Source organism: Nematostella vectensis, chromosome 8, assembly GCF_932526225.1.
Source record: "Nematostella vectensis chromosome 8, jaNemVect1.1, whole genome shotgun sequence".
Lineage (NCBI taxonomy): Eukaryota > Metazoa > Cnidaria > Anthozoa > Actiniaria > Edwardsiidae > Nematostella > Nematostella vectensis.
In genome coordinates this window covers 15,951,910-15,969,764 of record NC_064041.1, presented here as the reverse complement: position 1 = coordinate 15,969,764, position 17,855 = coordinate 15,951,910, and the positions used below count along the sequence as shown (strand labels likewise).

Here is a 17,855-nt window from a genome sequence, read left to right as displayed (position 1 = left end):
ACCCCCCACCCCTGATACTTGTACACCACCCCCCGCCCCTGATACTTGTACACCACCCCCCACCCCTGATACTTGTACACCTCCCCCCACCCCTGATACTTGTACACCACCCCCCGCCCCTGATACTTGTACACCACCCCCCACCCCTGATACTTGTACACCACCCCCCACCCCTGATACTTGTACACCACCCCCCGCCCCTGATACTTGTACACCACCCCCCACCCCTGATACTTGTACACCACCCCCCACCCCTGATACTTGTACACCACCCCCCACCCCTGATACTTGTACACCACCCCCCGCCCCTGATACTTGTACACCTCCCCCCACCCCTGATACTTGTACACCACCCCCCACCCCTGATACTTGTACACCTCCCCCCACCCCTGATACTTGTACACCACCCCCCGCCCCTGATACTTGTACACCACCCCCCGCCCCTGATACTTGTACACCACCCCCCACCCCTGATACTTGTACACCACCCCCCGCCCCTGATACTTGTACACCACCCCCCACCCCTGATACTTGTACACCACCCCCCGCCCCTGATACTTGTACACCACCCCCCACCCCTGATACTTGTACACCACCCCCCGCCCCTGATACTTGTACACCACCCCCCACCCCTGATACTTGTACACCACCCCCCACCCCTGATACTTGTACACCACCCCCCACCCCTGATACTTGTACACCTTGGGAAAATTATTCCCTTAGTGACCCAACATAAGCAGTGAGTGTATCAATTCAAGAAAGTTGACAGAAGGACAGGTATAAGGAAGACAAATGTATCCAAACTCAAGGTGTTTCATAAAAGCCCTTGCTCATAAATCATGTTTGATTTATTCTCAGCTTGGTTATTATTCTGGGGGTAATATTTGGAGGAATAATCAGGTAAGAATGAACATCTTGTTATCCTTTTTGATCTATTATTTTCTTGGTTTTATTTTTTAATTACCATGGTTTTCTAGGATGTTCTAGGATGTTCTTTTCTGGTTCACTTCCACTGATTTTTGTCAGGTTTTGCCAAAAAGTCTTGCCAGGGGTTTCATTAAGTTTCAGTGTAGGGGGTCGAAGTTATTAGTTCAACAAAAAATGAGTTGAACAATAAATAAAAAATAATTTTTAAAAACCATGCTTGCTTACAATATGTTGCATAAAGTTATGTAAAATCTGTGATTTTTCAATTTTTCTACTGGAGAATTTTTTGTTTCTTATAGATTGAAATACACATTATTATTGTTTTGTTGTGTTCTAGGTTATCTGGCCTCACCACTGAGGATGTGCCATTTTTCAGCTCTGATATCTTTTTCTTATTTATGCTTCCTCCGTAAGTATGTTTTCTCACCATTGCACATTTTGAGCTTATTGTGTTTATTTAGCGTTTATTAAATTTTTGGCTTGTGGGTACATGCATGTTTCACTGCCAGTTCCATTTAATTCTAGTCTTTTGTCTAGCCAATTATGGTTATGTAACAGTTTCGCAACATGGTCCCGGAAAAAAATGATTACGCGCGCACAATTTATCCAAACTATACAAACGAGGTATCAAATTAATCATTACAAAATGAAGAATCTACCTTTGTTTGTTATTTATTGCTCTAAAGAAAACATTTTTAATAAATGGCAGTAAAACCTAAAACGATATAGGTGTCTTTGGAAGAATCTAGGTACCATACTCCGTGAGTGAAAACTGACGCCAAATGTCTTATTTCAATCAGCACATGCTTGTTAACAATAGTTTTTTTGCGATTTTCGATATCTAGTTTCATTTAAAAGTAATCATATTTCAAAGTTACAGTATGTAAATTTTAGCCATATCCGGCAATCAAATTCCGATAACTTTTGATGGATTTAGAATTTTAATGGCTGTACACACACTTTTGTTAGCGAGGTATTGCTCTATCGACCTGCCAAATTTTATGCAATTCCGAGCAATCTATATGGTACGTAAATTCAAAAGTTTAGCGTGTTTTGGTCGAGTTTTTGTTTTGCCGTAATGCGCTTCTAAAGATTCCTTGATGCTTTATCCCTTTTCTGGATTATAACACTTCACACCTAATCGGGACACGCACGTTAGCCAATAGGGTTCGACCACTGCTGTGTTGCATTTCCGAAGAAAACAAACGCTTATCAAGTGTTACACGCGCTTTTGATAAAACCAGGAAATCGTAGATATTGGCAAAGAAAAACGCCAAACACGCAGAAAGAAGGGAGAAGCAAAGGATCCCAATCCGGAGGAAGCGAAAACTGAAACCTCCTAAATTAAATGGCTGCTATTGGGTCAGTGTAGATCTTCACAGGACAAAATCAGCCCGTTTGAATAGTGCGTTATCGTCTTATTTGTGTTTTGTGTAGATTTAACGGAGAGGAATTCTTAGAGTATCTACGTGAGTATCTACGTGCGAGCGTGGAAAACCGACAAAAACGAGGAAAACCTACGCGTATGATAAGATTACCAGAACTGCCACTGGGATTATACATTGGCTTTTCTACCTACCCAAGGATTCTTCTTTTTGCGAGGCATGTTTTTCTTTGTTATATATACTAAAAAAACTAAAAATGATCGAAAATTGCAAAACAGAGTAACCTAAGTGTGAGCGCGAGCGCCGATGAAACAAATCACAACACTCGTGGATCATTGCTAGGTAACGGGCAAATTCGAGTCTAATGATAACAGGATTAAAAGATTATAACGCGAAATGTGTCATGCTTATAATTCTCCTAAAAACGTTTTTCGCTTATATTTTCCAAAATAAAATTGCTACCGTAAATATTATTCCAGAATATGGTAATATTTAATGTAGGGACTCAGTTAATGTAAAAATCATATTTTCGGTATTTCTGTCCACACGAAACTGTTCCGTAACCATCATTACATATTTTTGTTATTGTTTTTGCTGTTTTTTATTGTTGTGGTTGTTGTTGTTGTTTTTATTATTGAACAGACTTCCAGTCTGTTTATTATTTCTATTTTTTTAGTATTTCTAAACAGGGCAATTGCATACCATACGTAACTAAGATACCTAGATCCAGATAAAACGATCCTTCCTTGATCTTTCTGATAAATACATATTGCTATTTGATTGTCTTCTATGAAGTGGATGGAAGTGGATTGAAACATGCAAACTATGACTAATTCTGCAGTGCTCATTGTCAATTATTGTAACATGCTATCTAATATTGCAGCATTGTTTTGGAAGCTGGTTACTTTCTTCAAGACAGAGCATTCTTTGATAATATTGGCACCATCCTACTGTTTGCTGTAGTTGGGACACTATTCAATGCCTTTACAGTCGGTGGGTGCTACAAATATATGCAGCTGATAAAATAAGCTATATATGACAAATGTATGCAGCTGATAAAATAAGCTATATATGTCAAATATATGCAGCCGATAAAATAAGCTATATATGACAAATGTATGCAGCTGATAAAATAAGCTATATATGTCAAATATATGCAGCTGATAAAATAAGCTATATATGTCAAATGTATGCAGCTGATAAAATAAGCTATATATGTCAAATATATGCAGCTGATAAAATAAGCTATATATGTCAAATGTATGCAGCTGATAAAATAAGCTATGTATGTCAAATGTATGCAGCTGATAAAATAAGCTATATATGTCAAATATATGCAGCTGATAAAATAAGCTATATATGTCAAATATATGCAGCTGATAAAATAAGCTATATATTATATATAAGATGTCAAATGTATGCAGCTGTTAAAATAAGCTATATATTATATATAAGATGTCAAATATATGCAGCTGATAAAATAAGCTAGATATATTATATGAGATGTCAAATATATGCAGCTGATAAAATAAGCTATATATTATATATAAGATGTCAAATATATGCAGCTGATAAAATAAGCTATATATGTCAAATATATGCAGCTGATAAAATAAGCTATATATGTCAAATATATGCAGCTGATAAAATAAGCTATATATGTCAAGTATATGCAGCTGATAAAATAAGCTATATATGTCAAATATATGCAGCTGATAAAATAAGCTATATATTATATATAACATTTCTAATGTATGCAGCTGATAAAATAAGCTATATATTATATATAAGATGTCAAATATATGCAGCTGATAAAATAAGCTATATATTATATATAAGATGTCAAATATATGCAGCTGATAAAATAAGCTATATATTATATATAAGATGTCAAATATATGCAGCTGATAAAATAAGCTATATATTATATATAAGATGTCAAATATATGCAGCTGATAAAATAAGCTAGATATATTATATGAGATGTAAAATATATGCAGCTGATAAAATAAGCTAGATATATTATATGAGATGTAAAATATATGCAGCTGATAAAATAAGCTAGATATATTATATATAAGATGTCTAATTTAATCACTGCTTCATCAAGTAACCTTCAAAGAAAGTTGTGAGTCAGCATAAGCCAAGAGCTCCAGGAACTTGTTTTGTTCAGCTGGAAAAAAGTGATGCAATAGAAAGATGCTGGCATCTTATGTATCTACAGTAAACAGTCTTTTTAACAAGCCTTTCTTGTGTGGCTGCTTTAAAAAGATCATTTAAAAGAAGACGAGGATTCATCCATGCATAAGGCAGGATTATTTGTTTTATTCTATTTAAAGTTCATTCAATAATCCAATCCCCTGTCTTTGAAAACAAAAAGCTTTTACAGATATTTGATAAAACAGCAACAAAACAGCTAAGAAGGTGATGCAATAAAAGAATACCAAATAGTTGCTCAAAAACTGATAATAACAGTTTATTATTCCATTTCCCAGGCTTTACCCTGTATGGTGTATCCCACATAATTGGCATACCCCTAATGCACTATCTCGTCTTTGGGGTGCTTATCTCTGCTGTAGACCCAGTGGCGGTAAGTCTCACAGCATACCCCTTATGCACTCTTATGATCTTAAGATTACTAATCTCCGCATACCCCTTATGCACTCTTATGATCTTAGGATTACTTTTCTCCGCTGTCAACCAAAGGGCTGTACAATAAGTACTGTGTTGTCTCTTATTATCCGAATACCCATTATGCACTCTTATGATCTTGGGATTACTTTTCTTTGCTGTCAACCAAAGGGCTGTACAATAAGTACTGTTGTCTCTTATTATCCGCATACCCCTTATGCACTCTTATGATCTTAAGATTACTAATCTCTGCTGTCAACCAAAGGGCTGTACAATAAGAACTGTTTCTCTTATTATCCGCATACCCCTTATGCACTCTTAGGATCTTAGAATTACTAATCCCTGCTGTCAACCAAAGGGCTGTACAATAAGTACTGTGTCTCACAGCATACTCCTTATGCACTCTTAGGATCTTTGGATTACTAATCTCTGCTGTTGACCTGTACATACCTTTCTGTGTTTGTCAGTTTTGCTCCTATTCACACAACTGCATGTACATATCTGTCATTTTTGACATTTTTGCTGTGCTCATAAATTTGCTGTTGTCTGAAGTATTGCATACTGTATTTTTGTTTGTATTTGCCATTCATGCCTTTCCCTCTCCCACCATCACAGACTGCTAGTAATTACTTTTTTTTATCAAATGTGAAAATTATAATTTACTGGTATAAAGTATGTATTTTTTTTTTGTCTGTTGCAGGTTCTAGCTGTCTTTGAAGAGGTCAACGTCAATGTCATGTTGTACATTATTGTATTTGGTGAATCTTTACTTAATGGTAAGAACACGAATACTGAATCTTTAGAGTTCATAGAAATAAAGTGGAAATGTGCCCAGGTGCCATCCTGTGAAAGTTGGCCTGGGCTATATATGTATACAAATGCTTGTATTTATGTAATGCACTGTATTTTTTGTATACTGTAGGCAAAATATATAACTGTACTGTCATTTTTTCTTAGATGCGGTGACGGTGGTCCTGTACCATTTATTTGAAAAGCTCTCTGAGATGGATGAGGTCACCCATAAAGAGGTATTTGATAAATATTTTTAAATATTATTTTCAGATTATTTGTTAATTTGTAAAATGCGGCTAACAAGCATACTGTGAGGCCAAATCTGAAAAGATAATTGAATTTAGTTTATTGTACAGCAGGAAACCTGTGATTATCACTTAAAAAAAATTCAGAATTCAGAATTCTTTTTGCCAAATTACTATCCAAAAGCTTAAAGTTTACTTCAGAGAAAAGATGAAAACTAACCCTGTTGTTATTATGTACAAGTATATAGTACCTAAGGCCGAGAGAAGACGCAATTATTATCATGTGCTGCTTCAAATGCAGAATGTGTGCAAATTGAATAATTGTTTTGTGTTCGTTTGATTGCATTTGCATTCAGAATGATACACGAAAAGACCTTGCTAACATTGTTGATTATTTCTTGTTTTTTCTTCTGTAGATACTGCTGGGCTTTGCTAATTTCCTGGTGGTTAGTCTTGGTGGCACTCTAATGGGAGTACTGTGGGGGTTCTTTACCGCTTTTGTTACCAAATATACAGACCATGTGCGAGGTATTTGGCATTCTGGGGCATCTTCTTTTACCCTTTATAGTTTTTTTTAAAGTGTGACATCTCTTTGTGTGAAGATGAAAGTTTTAAACTTAACTAAACCCCTTGTGTAATGACTAAAAATGTATTTTTTTTTCAGTGATTGAGCCCATCTTTGTGTTCATCATGAGTTATATGGCTTATCTCTGTGCTGAAATGTTCCACTTATCCGGCATACTGAGGTTTGTAAAGGAATGTACTATTTTATATGATGATGATGATGATGATGATGATGATGATGAGGATGACGACGACGACGACGACGACGACGACGATGGTGATGGTGATGGTGATGGTGATGGTGATGGTGATGGTGATGATGATAGTGGTGATGATGATGATGGTGGTGATGGTGATGATGATAGTGATGATGATGATAGTGATGGTGATGATTGTGATGATCAGGCCTTCTGATATTTCGCGTGGGTGCAAGCCCATGAAATTGAGGTGAATCTGCAAAATTAGAAATTTGCTCCTTGGTATAATATTAAAATAAAAAAACATTTTGCACACCTCTTCACCTTTTCCGTGATGATAGTAATAATGATAATGACAACAGTGTTGATTATGATGATGGTGTTGATCATTTAAATTATCATAATTTTTGTGTTCTTTATGGTGGGGGTGATGATGGTGATGATAATAACGATGATTATAATATCATGGATGATGCTCTTTTGTTATTATACTTATAGTAGTCACGGTGATAAACACTAGAATTAATTCTTGTGAAATTAGCACTTATGATTAGCTATGATGATGCCTGAACCATTGTTTTATGAATTGATAATGAGTTGATAATTTTATGCTTTCCCTTCTCAGCATTGTGACGTGTGCAATAGTTATGAAGCCCTATGTTGAGATGAATATTTCTCGCAAATCTCACACCACCATTAAATATTTCATGAAGATGCTGAGGTACTGTATGGGGTTGACTGCTCTGGTAATAGGCTTACAGTACTGTATAGGATCACTGGTGGCCCAGTGTGTTAGCGTGTCAGCGTATGGGGCCTCTCACATTTGCTGAAACGGGTTTGATTCCTGGTCGTGACATGGATAGTACCTTTCTGTTTCTCGCCTCTGAATTTGACTTGTTGAACGTACAGTATGTGAGCTTACTAGAAGCTTGTGTTCCTTAGTTCCAGGATGGGCTATTCTTAATGCATATTAGGATTGTAAATGTAATAGCATCGCGTATATAGGATCCTCTAAACACATTAACTTGTATGTGTGTGTGTGTGGTGTGTGTGTGGGGATGATTTTAAATATTTCTTCTTCAGTATATAGGACGAGTTTCAATGAGTAATTTGAAACTTAAGGGACTGTAAGATTATTCTTTATCTTGATAAATCTATGAACATACATACATCAATAAGAAATGAATCTGGTTTTAGCTAATGTTTTCACTGTTCACTGCAGGTTTTCATTTATATTTATATTTCATTTTTTGCAGCTCTTGTAGTGAGACGCTTATCTTCTTATTTCTGGGCATTGCTCTTGTAACATATGACCATGTATGGTCGACGGAGCTCGTCTTTTTAACTCTTCTCTTTATATCAGTCTACCGTGCTATCGGTAAGTGATGAATACCTTATCTTTTTAGCATATTATGCAACAGGCTTTGAAATTAAGGTGTATTATTTTATTACCCTTTTTTCAGGTGTAGTTTTTTTAACTTATCTGGCCAATCGCTTTGGGCGTTTGAATAAGCTTTCCGGCGTGGACCAGTTTATAATGGTAAGCTCATAATTCTTCTGCAAACAGAGAAATATTGATATTGTAATGAATTACCAGACATGATCGTCAGGGATTTCAATAACTTTTGAAGTAGCAGGCTGTGTTTGGCAAGTAGGCATACGAGGGGCTCAAAGAAACACATAGATACTGCAGGCACCACACATACTGTAGGGAAGGGCATCTCAACAGAGAGAGGTACCTTTAGTAGATCACAAAGAGAAAAAAATTGAATTTGTCCTTAGTTTACCTTTCACAAAAAACAACAACATGCAGTACATGCAGTTTATAATACTGACCAGAGTCATCGTTTTTTCCCTTTTTTCCACGTTGTTTGATTAAAGTCCATGCTCTAAACTACCATGATCTTTTTTATGCAAATCAAAGATGGTGGAAAACAAATCTTACGCTTCTCAAACAATACAAGGAATCAGACAATTGTTATGGGAAAATCAATTTTTGATTTAAAAATTAATAAAAGATAGTAATATTAGCATAGCATATTTTAGTTTTGTAATTAAGTATTGTATTGTGTCTTTTTTGTGATGAATTTTACTGAATGATTGTATTGTATCTGTTTCACAGTGCTATGGGGGGATCCGTGGTGCTGTCTCCTTCTCCCTGGCTATTCTACTAAATCCCAAGCACTTCCCCGACAAAGGCATGCTTGTCACTACCACAATCGTCGTTGTCATCTTCACTATCTTTGTGCAGGGCACAACTATCAAGCCTATTGTAAAAGCGCTCAATGTGAAACTTCAAGAACATAAGAAACCGTCCATGTACAAAGAACTCAATGATAAGGTGATAGGACAGTATCATCATCATCATCATTGCCATCACCATTATCATCATCATCGTTGCTATCATTATCATCATCATCATCGCTATCATCATCATCATCATCATTGTCGTCATCATCATCATCTACATCATCGTCATCATCATCTTTATCATCATCATTATCATCATCATCATCATCATCTACATCATCATCATCATCGTCATCATCATTATCACCATCTTCATCATCATCATCATCATTATCATCATCTTCATCATCATCTTCATTATCATCATCATCATCATCATTAAAGTGGTGACTGGGCGGGAGGGGTAGTCAGGGATCAGAATCCTTAGTCAGAAAGTTTCTGTTTGCACTGGTTCTTCGAAAAAAGCCTGGGTTGTACTGTATGTTGTTTGTTTTGATGCTTTTATCTTTATTATTGTTTTTCTGTTTATACTTTATTTTTATTATTGTTTCTCTGTTTAAACACTTTTTATCTTTATTGCAGTTTCTTGAGCATCTGGTTGCGGGGATAGAAGAAGTGTCTGGATTCAGAGGACATGGCTATTATTGGGTTAGCTTGTCTTACTACTAATCTAAATATGAGTATTATTAGCAATTATACCATTCCCATTGAGGTAGATATTTTTAAAGCCACTATCCTCCGAAATGGTAATAATATAATTGTTTTAGTTTATAAAACAAGCTATACAATAATTGTTTTAGTATATACTTAGCAGGGACTGAACAAGACACATTTTGCTGTAATTATTTTATAGAATTTCCAATTTTGTTTACCTTTATAATGGTTGTGCGAAACGAGGTGTCGCTTCTGAGAGGTTTTGATGATCGTATCTTTTTTAAGATTTTGCTCGCTCTGAACATCGAGGGCACCAAATCCATTCTGTTTTTCCACACAATGCTTTTAACCACCACAAAATGCAGAACCTCCAATGAAGACAATATACGAATTTTGACCAACAGTCCCGTTTGACATGTCGGTTTTTTTGATCGTTGAAATTATTTCTTTCGCTTTGAATCCTCCACAGATGATAAGGTACATTCACTAAAATACTTCTCTTGATTGTGATACATAATGCAGGTTTAAACTACTGTATGAGTAACTTGTCGTTTCCATGGTATAAAGTGACGATGTGCTGCATTTGCTTAACAACAAAAAAAATTTCAGCAAACTTTCAATTTGTCACGCACATTGCAATATCATTTCAGTGGGAAATTGTCAAAACACAGGAAGTTTGAAGCCAATTTTCTGGCTCTTTGTAAATATTTCACCACTATCCACCTCAATGGAAGTGGTGTATTGTTTTAGTATATAAAACGAGCTTTAGAGAAATTTTTTCGGCTGTTACACCCGCCATTTTGCTTTATTTTGGGACTCAAATCAAATCGCTTGTTCTTGTGAGGTCCCCAAGTTTTATATGCTAACTATTAATATATCTATCTATATGAGTATAACTATGAAATATACCTATCTACATGAGTATAACTATTAATAATATTTATGTATGTAAATATACATTGTACTTATGAATATACCTATCTAATAGGAGTATAACTATGAATATATCTATCATATATTCTTGGACAAGTATTGCTTGTCAAAGCACAAGACCCAAGACTTGCTGGCGTTCCCCTTGTCCTTTGGTCAGTCGAGTGAGACTGAGCAATGCTGGCACGTTTTGGTTAGTTGTGACTAAAGTGCCCTTGCTGTTTGCAGGCTCTCATGGAGTATATTCATATGCGCTACCTCCGCCCATGGTTCATCAGAGATGATGACAGCTGTATCCATGATAAGGACCTTTTACTGGCATACCGCAGATTAGAATACAAGTAAGACCAGGAGAGCATAAATATACCATGATAAGGACCTTTTACTAGCATACCACAGACTTAAATACAAGTAAGACCAGGAGAGCATAAATATACCATGATAAGGACCTTTTACTAGCATACAGCAGATTTGAATACAAGTAAGACCAGGAGAGCATAAATATACCATGATAAGGACCTTTTACTGGCATACCGCAGATTAGAATACAAGTAAGACCAGGAGAGCATAAATATACCATGGTAAGGACCTTTTACTAGCATACCACAGACTTGAATACAAGTAAGACCAGGAGAGCATAAATATACCATGATAAGGACCTTTTACTAGCATACCACAGACTAGAATACAAGTAAGACCAGGAGAGCATAAATATACCATGATAAGGACCTTTTACTGGCATACAGCAGACTTGAATACAAGTAAGACCAGGAGAGCATAAATATACCATGATAAGGACCTTTTACTAGCATACAGCAGATTTGAATACAAGTAAGACCAGGAGAGCATAAATATACCATGGTAAGGACCTTTTACTAGCATACAGCAGATTTGAATACAAGTAAGACCAGGAGAGCATAAATATACCATGATAAGGACCTTTTACTGGCATACCGCAGATTAGAATACAAGTAAGACCAGGAGAGCATAAATATACCATGGTAAGGACCTTTTACTAGCATACCACAGACTTGAATACAAGTAAGACCAGGAGAGCATAAATATACCATGATAAGGACCTTTTACTAGCATACAGCAGACTTGAATACAAGTAAGACCAGGAGAGCATAAATATACCATGATAAGGACCTTTTACTAGCATACCACAGACTTGAATACAAGTAAGACCAGGAGAGCATAAATATACCATGATAAGGACCTTTTACTGGCATACCACAGGTACTAGAATACAAGTATGACCAGGAGAGCATAAATATACCATGATAAGGACCTTTTACTAGCATACCACAGGTACTAGAATACAAGTAAGACCAGGAGAGCATGAATATACCATGATAAGGACCTTTTACTAGCATACCACAGACTAGAATACAAGTAAGACCAGGAGAGCATAAATATACCATGATAAGGACCTTTTACTGGCATACCGCAGACTAGAATACAAGTAAGACCAGGAGAGCATAAATATGCCATTCCTAAAATAGAAACATAGTCTGAGGGATCCTTCTACTTATTATATTGTCATATATAGTAGGGTGGCTCAGCACTTGTTACCAAGCTTCATCCCCAGGGGGGAGGGAAGTGTAGTTTTTGGTTTGTTTTTTTTAAATGTCATTTTTTCTAGGGAAAATGAAAATAAAATCCTGAAAAACAGATTGATTGTTACACTATATAGACATGTAATAAGTATCATTTAACTGTTTTTCGTTTCTCTTATGTCATTACTGATAGAGAAATCACTGTTTTTTTTAAAAATGACGAAATTGCCCCTCCCTCCCCCTAAGCCTCAGATTTTTGGCACCCCCCTGAAAAAGTTATTTACTTGACCTAAGGGACATATCTGCCAAGTTTGGTGCTTCTACTAAAAAGTGCACAAAACAGCCATTTTTTGGTGATAAGCCACCATACTAATAGATTGAGAAAGTTTTGGGGACTTGGCATTCAATTGCATTGGGTAACCAATCCAGATTCAAGTGAATGCAAGTTGGCAAAATTGCATTTAAAATTGCATTTAAAATAAAGTTAGTGTCCAAACGACACGTAAGTTGTCATAGTTAGCAACTTGAGCCAACTTGCGCGTTTCGTTAGGCCTGGGTTAATACCTTGTTGATACATTGCCCTCTTTTTGTTTCACATTATTTAGGGATGCGTTGACTCACCTTGAGCGAGAAGGCAGTGGATCGCTACTTTTTACCAGCAAAGCCAAGTAAGTTAGGCGATAGCCACATTATTAATTAAGATACCACATCTGCCTGACATCACCTACAAAACATGGAGTTTTAGATGGAGTTTTAGCAGGAAATGGCTTTGTAAATACAGGGCTTCTGGAATTACGCGAAAAAAAAAAACCCTCAAAATTACGCGGGATTCTTTGCTAAATTACGTGGAAAATTACGCAGGATTTTGCAATACATTTTTCTTTAAAAATATAAATTTTGCGGGATTCTTTACTGAATTATGCGCTAAATTACACGGAATATCAACTGTGATGCCCAAACTACATTTTGTACCTAAGGAAAGCACGAAATAACTTAAAAAGTTGTTTTTTTTGCGCGAAAATATCTTAGGTGAGTTTTCATTGGCTCCTAGCCACCAGCCAATTTAAAAAGGTATTTTATTATTAGTCCTAGGCCTTCACGGTTTAACAAAGAACACCTAGTCCATTTATTTGTTTTCGAAATTCAGTTCGAAATATCACATTCTTACGAAAAATATCTGTCTTTTTTTACGAGAAATAGAGTTAAGAACCCTAAAAGAACACATCAGCTTTGTACTTAGATGTTTTGTCTTTCAAAATTTATCCAAATTACGCGGGATTACGCGGAGAAAGCCAAACTACGCACTTCCGCACAAGCGCGTAATTCCAGGAGCCCTGTAAATGCAACTGAAAAATGCTATCAAGCTACATGCTCATTTCAAAAACTAGTTTCTTTAAAGAAAGTTAGAGTTTCTGCTCCCTATATAAAGAAAAAATATCTCATGTTGTTGTGTACTTGTTCCTTTAGCTCAATAGAGCAAGAAGAGGACCCTCTCGTATTAAGGTGTGTTGCAGTAACATTACCCTAACGAATAAAGGTGTGTTGTATTGACCAATTTTTCCACAAAAATGTGGTGTTCTCAAATTCTGCTGAATTTGACAAAGTTCTGTGTTTTTTCCAGGGCGGTTCATTAATTCTTCTGTGTATTTTTCAAGGTGGTTCGTGAATTTCTCCTGAGTTCTTTGTATTTTCCAGGGGTGGTTCACTTGTACGATGTCCCGACACCGTGCTACGAGACTTAAAAATCGCAACTGGAGGTATATAAGATTAGTGTGTCGTAATTTGCATTACTATAATATTTTATATTTTGACTTTTTATTTACGAATTACATTCATTAAAGCTGTAATAGCACCAGCTTACTTCTGGTCAATCATATAACAATCTCCAAGCACCTGGGCTCCTAGAAGCCATGATTTTTAATGGAAAATGGGAAAAATATTTCAGAATTGTAGTGTGCCTGTATTGGAAGTTTCTTCGAGGATGTGACTGATAATTTAGAGCAAATGGGCTTGTTCTAAAAGATTATTTTGTCTCTTGTCGGTTGAGATTTCCATTGGCCCGCCAGATTATTAGTAATCGACCAGTTAACTGGTGAGATTGCCCTTTAACGCTTCACCACATCAACGAATACCATCATCATCAGCAGCATCCTCATTATCAGCATCATCATTATCATCGTCACCATCATCATCATTATCACCACCATCATCATCATCATCAATTTTACCACCACCATCATCATCAACATCATCATCATCATCATCATCATCATCATCATCATCATCATCATCATCATCATCATCATCATCATCATCACCGCTGTTGCTTCGGTATTCGCATACTTGTCCTTTTTCTACATGTTTGTATTTCTCTACGTTCCACACAATTATTTGTTCTTGTATACAATAAGCGTTATGTATATCTAACATTTATTAGCATATAAGGTTCACTAGTTTTTTACTTAAGTTAACATTCATTGCTCGTTCTTGTATTGTTCACAAGCAACTGTTTACCGACTATCCTTTCACATTGTTTCAACCTATTTCATAATTCATGAAGTAAAATAAATGTGTTCGGACATCACCACCATCATCGTCACCACCATAATCATTATCATCATCACCATCATTTTCATCGGCCATAATCACAGCCATCATCAACATCACCATCGCCATCATCACTATCATTATGATCATCATCGTCATCATCAGCAACATCACTATCATTATCATCGTCATCAGCAGCAACATCATCATAATCGTTACCACCCTTATCATAATAATGGTCATATTGGCACCATCATAAATACTGACATTATCTTCAGCATAATTATCATATTGCCATAATCATATAAGTTCGTATAAGTTAAAATAAGTTCATATAAATGTTCACCTCACTACTATCCTCTAGCCAATAACAGCGGTGATGAAAAGGGAACATATCACCTGATTGCAGAGCCCCCACTTGAGTTTGAATTCTACAACACCCACCAATCCCTTAGCAGTCTGCTTGCCTACTCAAGGACTTATGTAAGTACTTATACAACACCGATCAAGTCATGTAGGAACTTATGCAAGTAATTCTACAATACCCACCAAGCCCTAAGCAGTATGCTTACCTACACAAGGACTTATGTAAGTACTTATACAACACTGATCAAGTCCTGAAGGACTTTGTGCAAGTTATTATACAACACCGATCGAGTCCTGAAGGACTTTATGCAAGTTATTATACAACACCGACCGAGTCCTGAAGGACTTTATGCAAGTTATTATACAACACCGATCGAGTCCTGAAGGACTTTATGCAAGTTATTATACAACACCGATCAAGTCCTGAAGGACTTTGTGCAAGTTATTATACAACACCGATCGAGTCCTAAAAGACTTTATGCAAGTTATTATACAACACGGATCAAGTCCTGAAGGACTTTGTGCAAGTTATTATACAACACCGATCGAGTCCTAAAAGACTTTATGCAAGTTATTATACAACACGGATCAAGTCCTGAAGGACTTTGTGCAAGTTATTATACAACACCGATCGAGTCCTGAAGGACTTTATGCAAGTTATTACACAACACCGATCAAGTCCTGGAGGACTTTATGCAAGTTATTACACAACACCGATCAAGCCCAGGCAAACTGCTCGCCTTTTCAAGGACTTGTGATTTAAGGGACTTAAGTGACTGAGAAATCCTTTAATCTCCTTTAGTAATTAGTAGTTTCATCACATTTTTTTTTTTCATCTCCATCACGGGACACCCATTATCTGTCAATCTTTTGCAGAGACATCGTAAATTTAACCGAAATAATCTGGTTGATGATGGCATGGACGTTGTGCCCAGCTATCTAGCGCAACCGTAAGTACATATCATCCTTGGTGCCAATAGTGGTGATAACGATGATAATGATAATGGTGATGTTGATGTTGATGATGACGACGATGATGATGATGATACTAAAGATGACGGTGGTGTTGTTGATGATGATGAACATTAGTGCTGATGATTGTGATGATGATAATTGTGATGATGATGACTCTGACAATAATGACGTTGATGATGATGATGACGATGACGATGGCGATAGCGATGGTGATGATACTAATTCTTGGTCTAACCTTTCTTTAGTGCACGCTCTGCATTTCGGTACATCCCTGGAACGACTGATAGAATGAATATGCGCCCGAAGCACAAGAAGCACAAGCGTCGTAAGCGAGGGCACCACAAGCGGCATGAGCTGGAAGGCCAGCCGCCCAAGAAAAAGCTATCCACGATATTTGAACCAGAGGAAGGTAAGAAAAGTCCGCCTAAAACAACCTGTCAACAATACTAAAACCAGAGGAAGGCATGTTAGATAAGCCGGCCCAAGAAAAAGCTATCCACGATATTTGAACCAGAGGAAGGTAAGAAAAGCCCGCCTAAAACAAGCTTTCCACAATACTTAAACCAGAGGAAGGTATGTTAGATAAGCCAGCCCAAGAAAAAGCTATCCACGATATTTGAACCAGAGGAAGGTAAGAAAAGCCCGCCTAAAACAAACTGTCCACAATACTTAAACCAGAGGAAGGTATGTTAGATAAGTCGGCCCAAGAAAAAGCTATCCACGATATTTGAACCAAAGGAAGGTAAGAAAAGCCCGCCCAAGAATAAGCCAGACCCCAATTTTTTCCAAAAAAAATCCTTTTTGGTGGTAATACCAAAGTAAGGTTCTAAATTTGTAGCATACACCTATCTGTGTAGCGAAATAAGCAAAAAGCGTAAATAAAATACAAATCCAGGCTTAAAAAGCTTTCGACTCTTGTTCATGTTCTCATGAACATTCACAATGCTTTCACATACAAGGATTTAGTCGTTTATACGCTACCTAATGAACCACCGCGGGTTATGACACATGGATTCTCGATTGCAACCTTATTGGAAATAGGTGTATCTAAGGTTAAAGACTGATTAGCCTAACTGCATTTCAAAAAGTGTTATTTTCATTCGAGTTTTATCAGTGTGATGTAAGATGAATGTACAACAATTTTCCTGTAAAACCTTCACGTTTTCTCATACGAGCTCCCACTTTTATCATTCCATTCACTTCCATCTGTTTTATTCCCTTCACGTTTTCTCAGGTGAGCTCCCCCTTTTACAGTATCTTTCCATTTACTTCCACCTGTTTTATTCCCTTCACGTTTTCTCATGTGAGCTCCCTCTTTTATCTTTCCATTCACTTTCACCTGTTTTATTCCCTTCACGTTTTTTCAGGTGAGATCCCTCTTTTATCTTTCCATTCACTTCCACCTGTTTTATTCTCTTCACGTTTTCTCAGGTGAGATCCCTCTTTTGTCTTTCCATTCACTTCCATCTGTTTTATTCCCTTCACGTTTTCTCAGACGAGCTCCCCCTTTTATCCTTCCATTTACTTCCATCTGTTTTATTCCCTTCACGTTTTCTTAGACGAGATCCCCCTTTTATCCTTCCATTCACTTCCATCTGTTTTATTCCCTTCACGTTTTCTCAGGTGAGCTCCCTCTTTTATCCTTCCATTCACTTCCATCTGTTTTATTCCCTTCACGTTTTATCAGGTTAGCTCCCTCTTTTATCCTTCCATTCACTTCCATCTGTTTTATTCCCTTCACGTTTTCTCAGACGAGCTCACCCTTTTATCCTTCCATTTACTTCCATCTGTTTTATTCCCTTCACGTTTTCCAAGGCGAGCTCCCTCTTTTAT

At 36.8% G+C, this 17,855-nt stretch overlaps 1 protein-coding gene across 2 annotated transcripts in view; it reads left to right on the top strand.

The window, feature by feature from the left end:
• LOC5505371 (Na(+)/H(+) exchanger beta) overlaps positions 1-17,855 on the top strand; it is a 33,549-nt gene that overhangs the window by 11,630 nt on the left and 4,064 nt on the right. Inside the window, exons 3-22 of one of the 2 annotated variants that reach the window (XM_032373785.2) lie at positions 859-900; positions 1,265-1,336; positions 3,196-3,305; positions 4,808-4,902; positions 5,644-5,719; positions 5,901-5,971; positions 6,397-6,508; positions 6,645-6,726; positions 7,367-7,462; positions 7,998-8,119; positions 8,205-8,281; positions 8,864-9,082; positions 9,574-9,639; positions 10,804-10,916; positions 12,740-12,802; positions 13,602-13,637; positions 13,830-13,891; positions 15,091-15,164; positions 15,924-15,997; positions 16,268-16,431. In XM_032373785.2, coding sequence (XP_032229676.1) covers positions 859-900; positions 1,265-1,336; positions 3,196-3,305; positions 4,808-4,902; positions 5,644-5,719; positions 5,901-5,971; positions 6,397-6,508; positions 6,645-6,726; positions 7,367-7,462; positions 7,998-8,119; positions 8,205-8,281; positions 8,864-9,082; positions 9,574-9,639; positions 10,804-10,916; positions 12,740-12,802; positions 13,602-13,637; positions 13,830-13,891; positions 15,091-15,164; positions 15,924-15,997; positions 16,268-16,431 — 1,826 coding nt within the window. Of the gene's footprint in view, positions 1-858; positions 901-1,264; positions 1,337-3,195; positions 3,306-4,807; positions 4,903-5,643; positions 5,720-5,900; positions 5,972-6,396; positions 6,509-6,644; positions 6,727-7,366; positions 7,463-7,997; positions 8,120-8,204; positions 8,282-8,863; positions 9,083-9,573; positions 9,640-10,803; positions 10,917-12,739; positions 12,803-13,601; positions 13,638-13,829; positions 13,892-15,045; positions 15,165-15,923; positions 15,998-16,267; positions 16,432-17,855 lie in introns of both variants that reach the window. The other variant, XM_032373784.2, reaches the window with a different exon arrangement.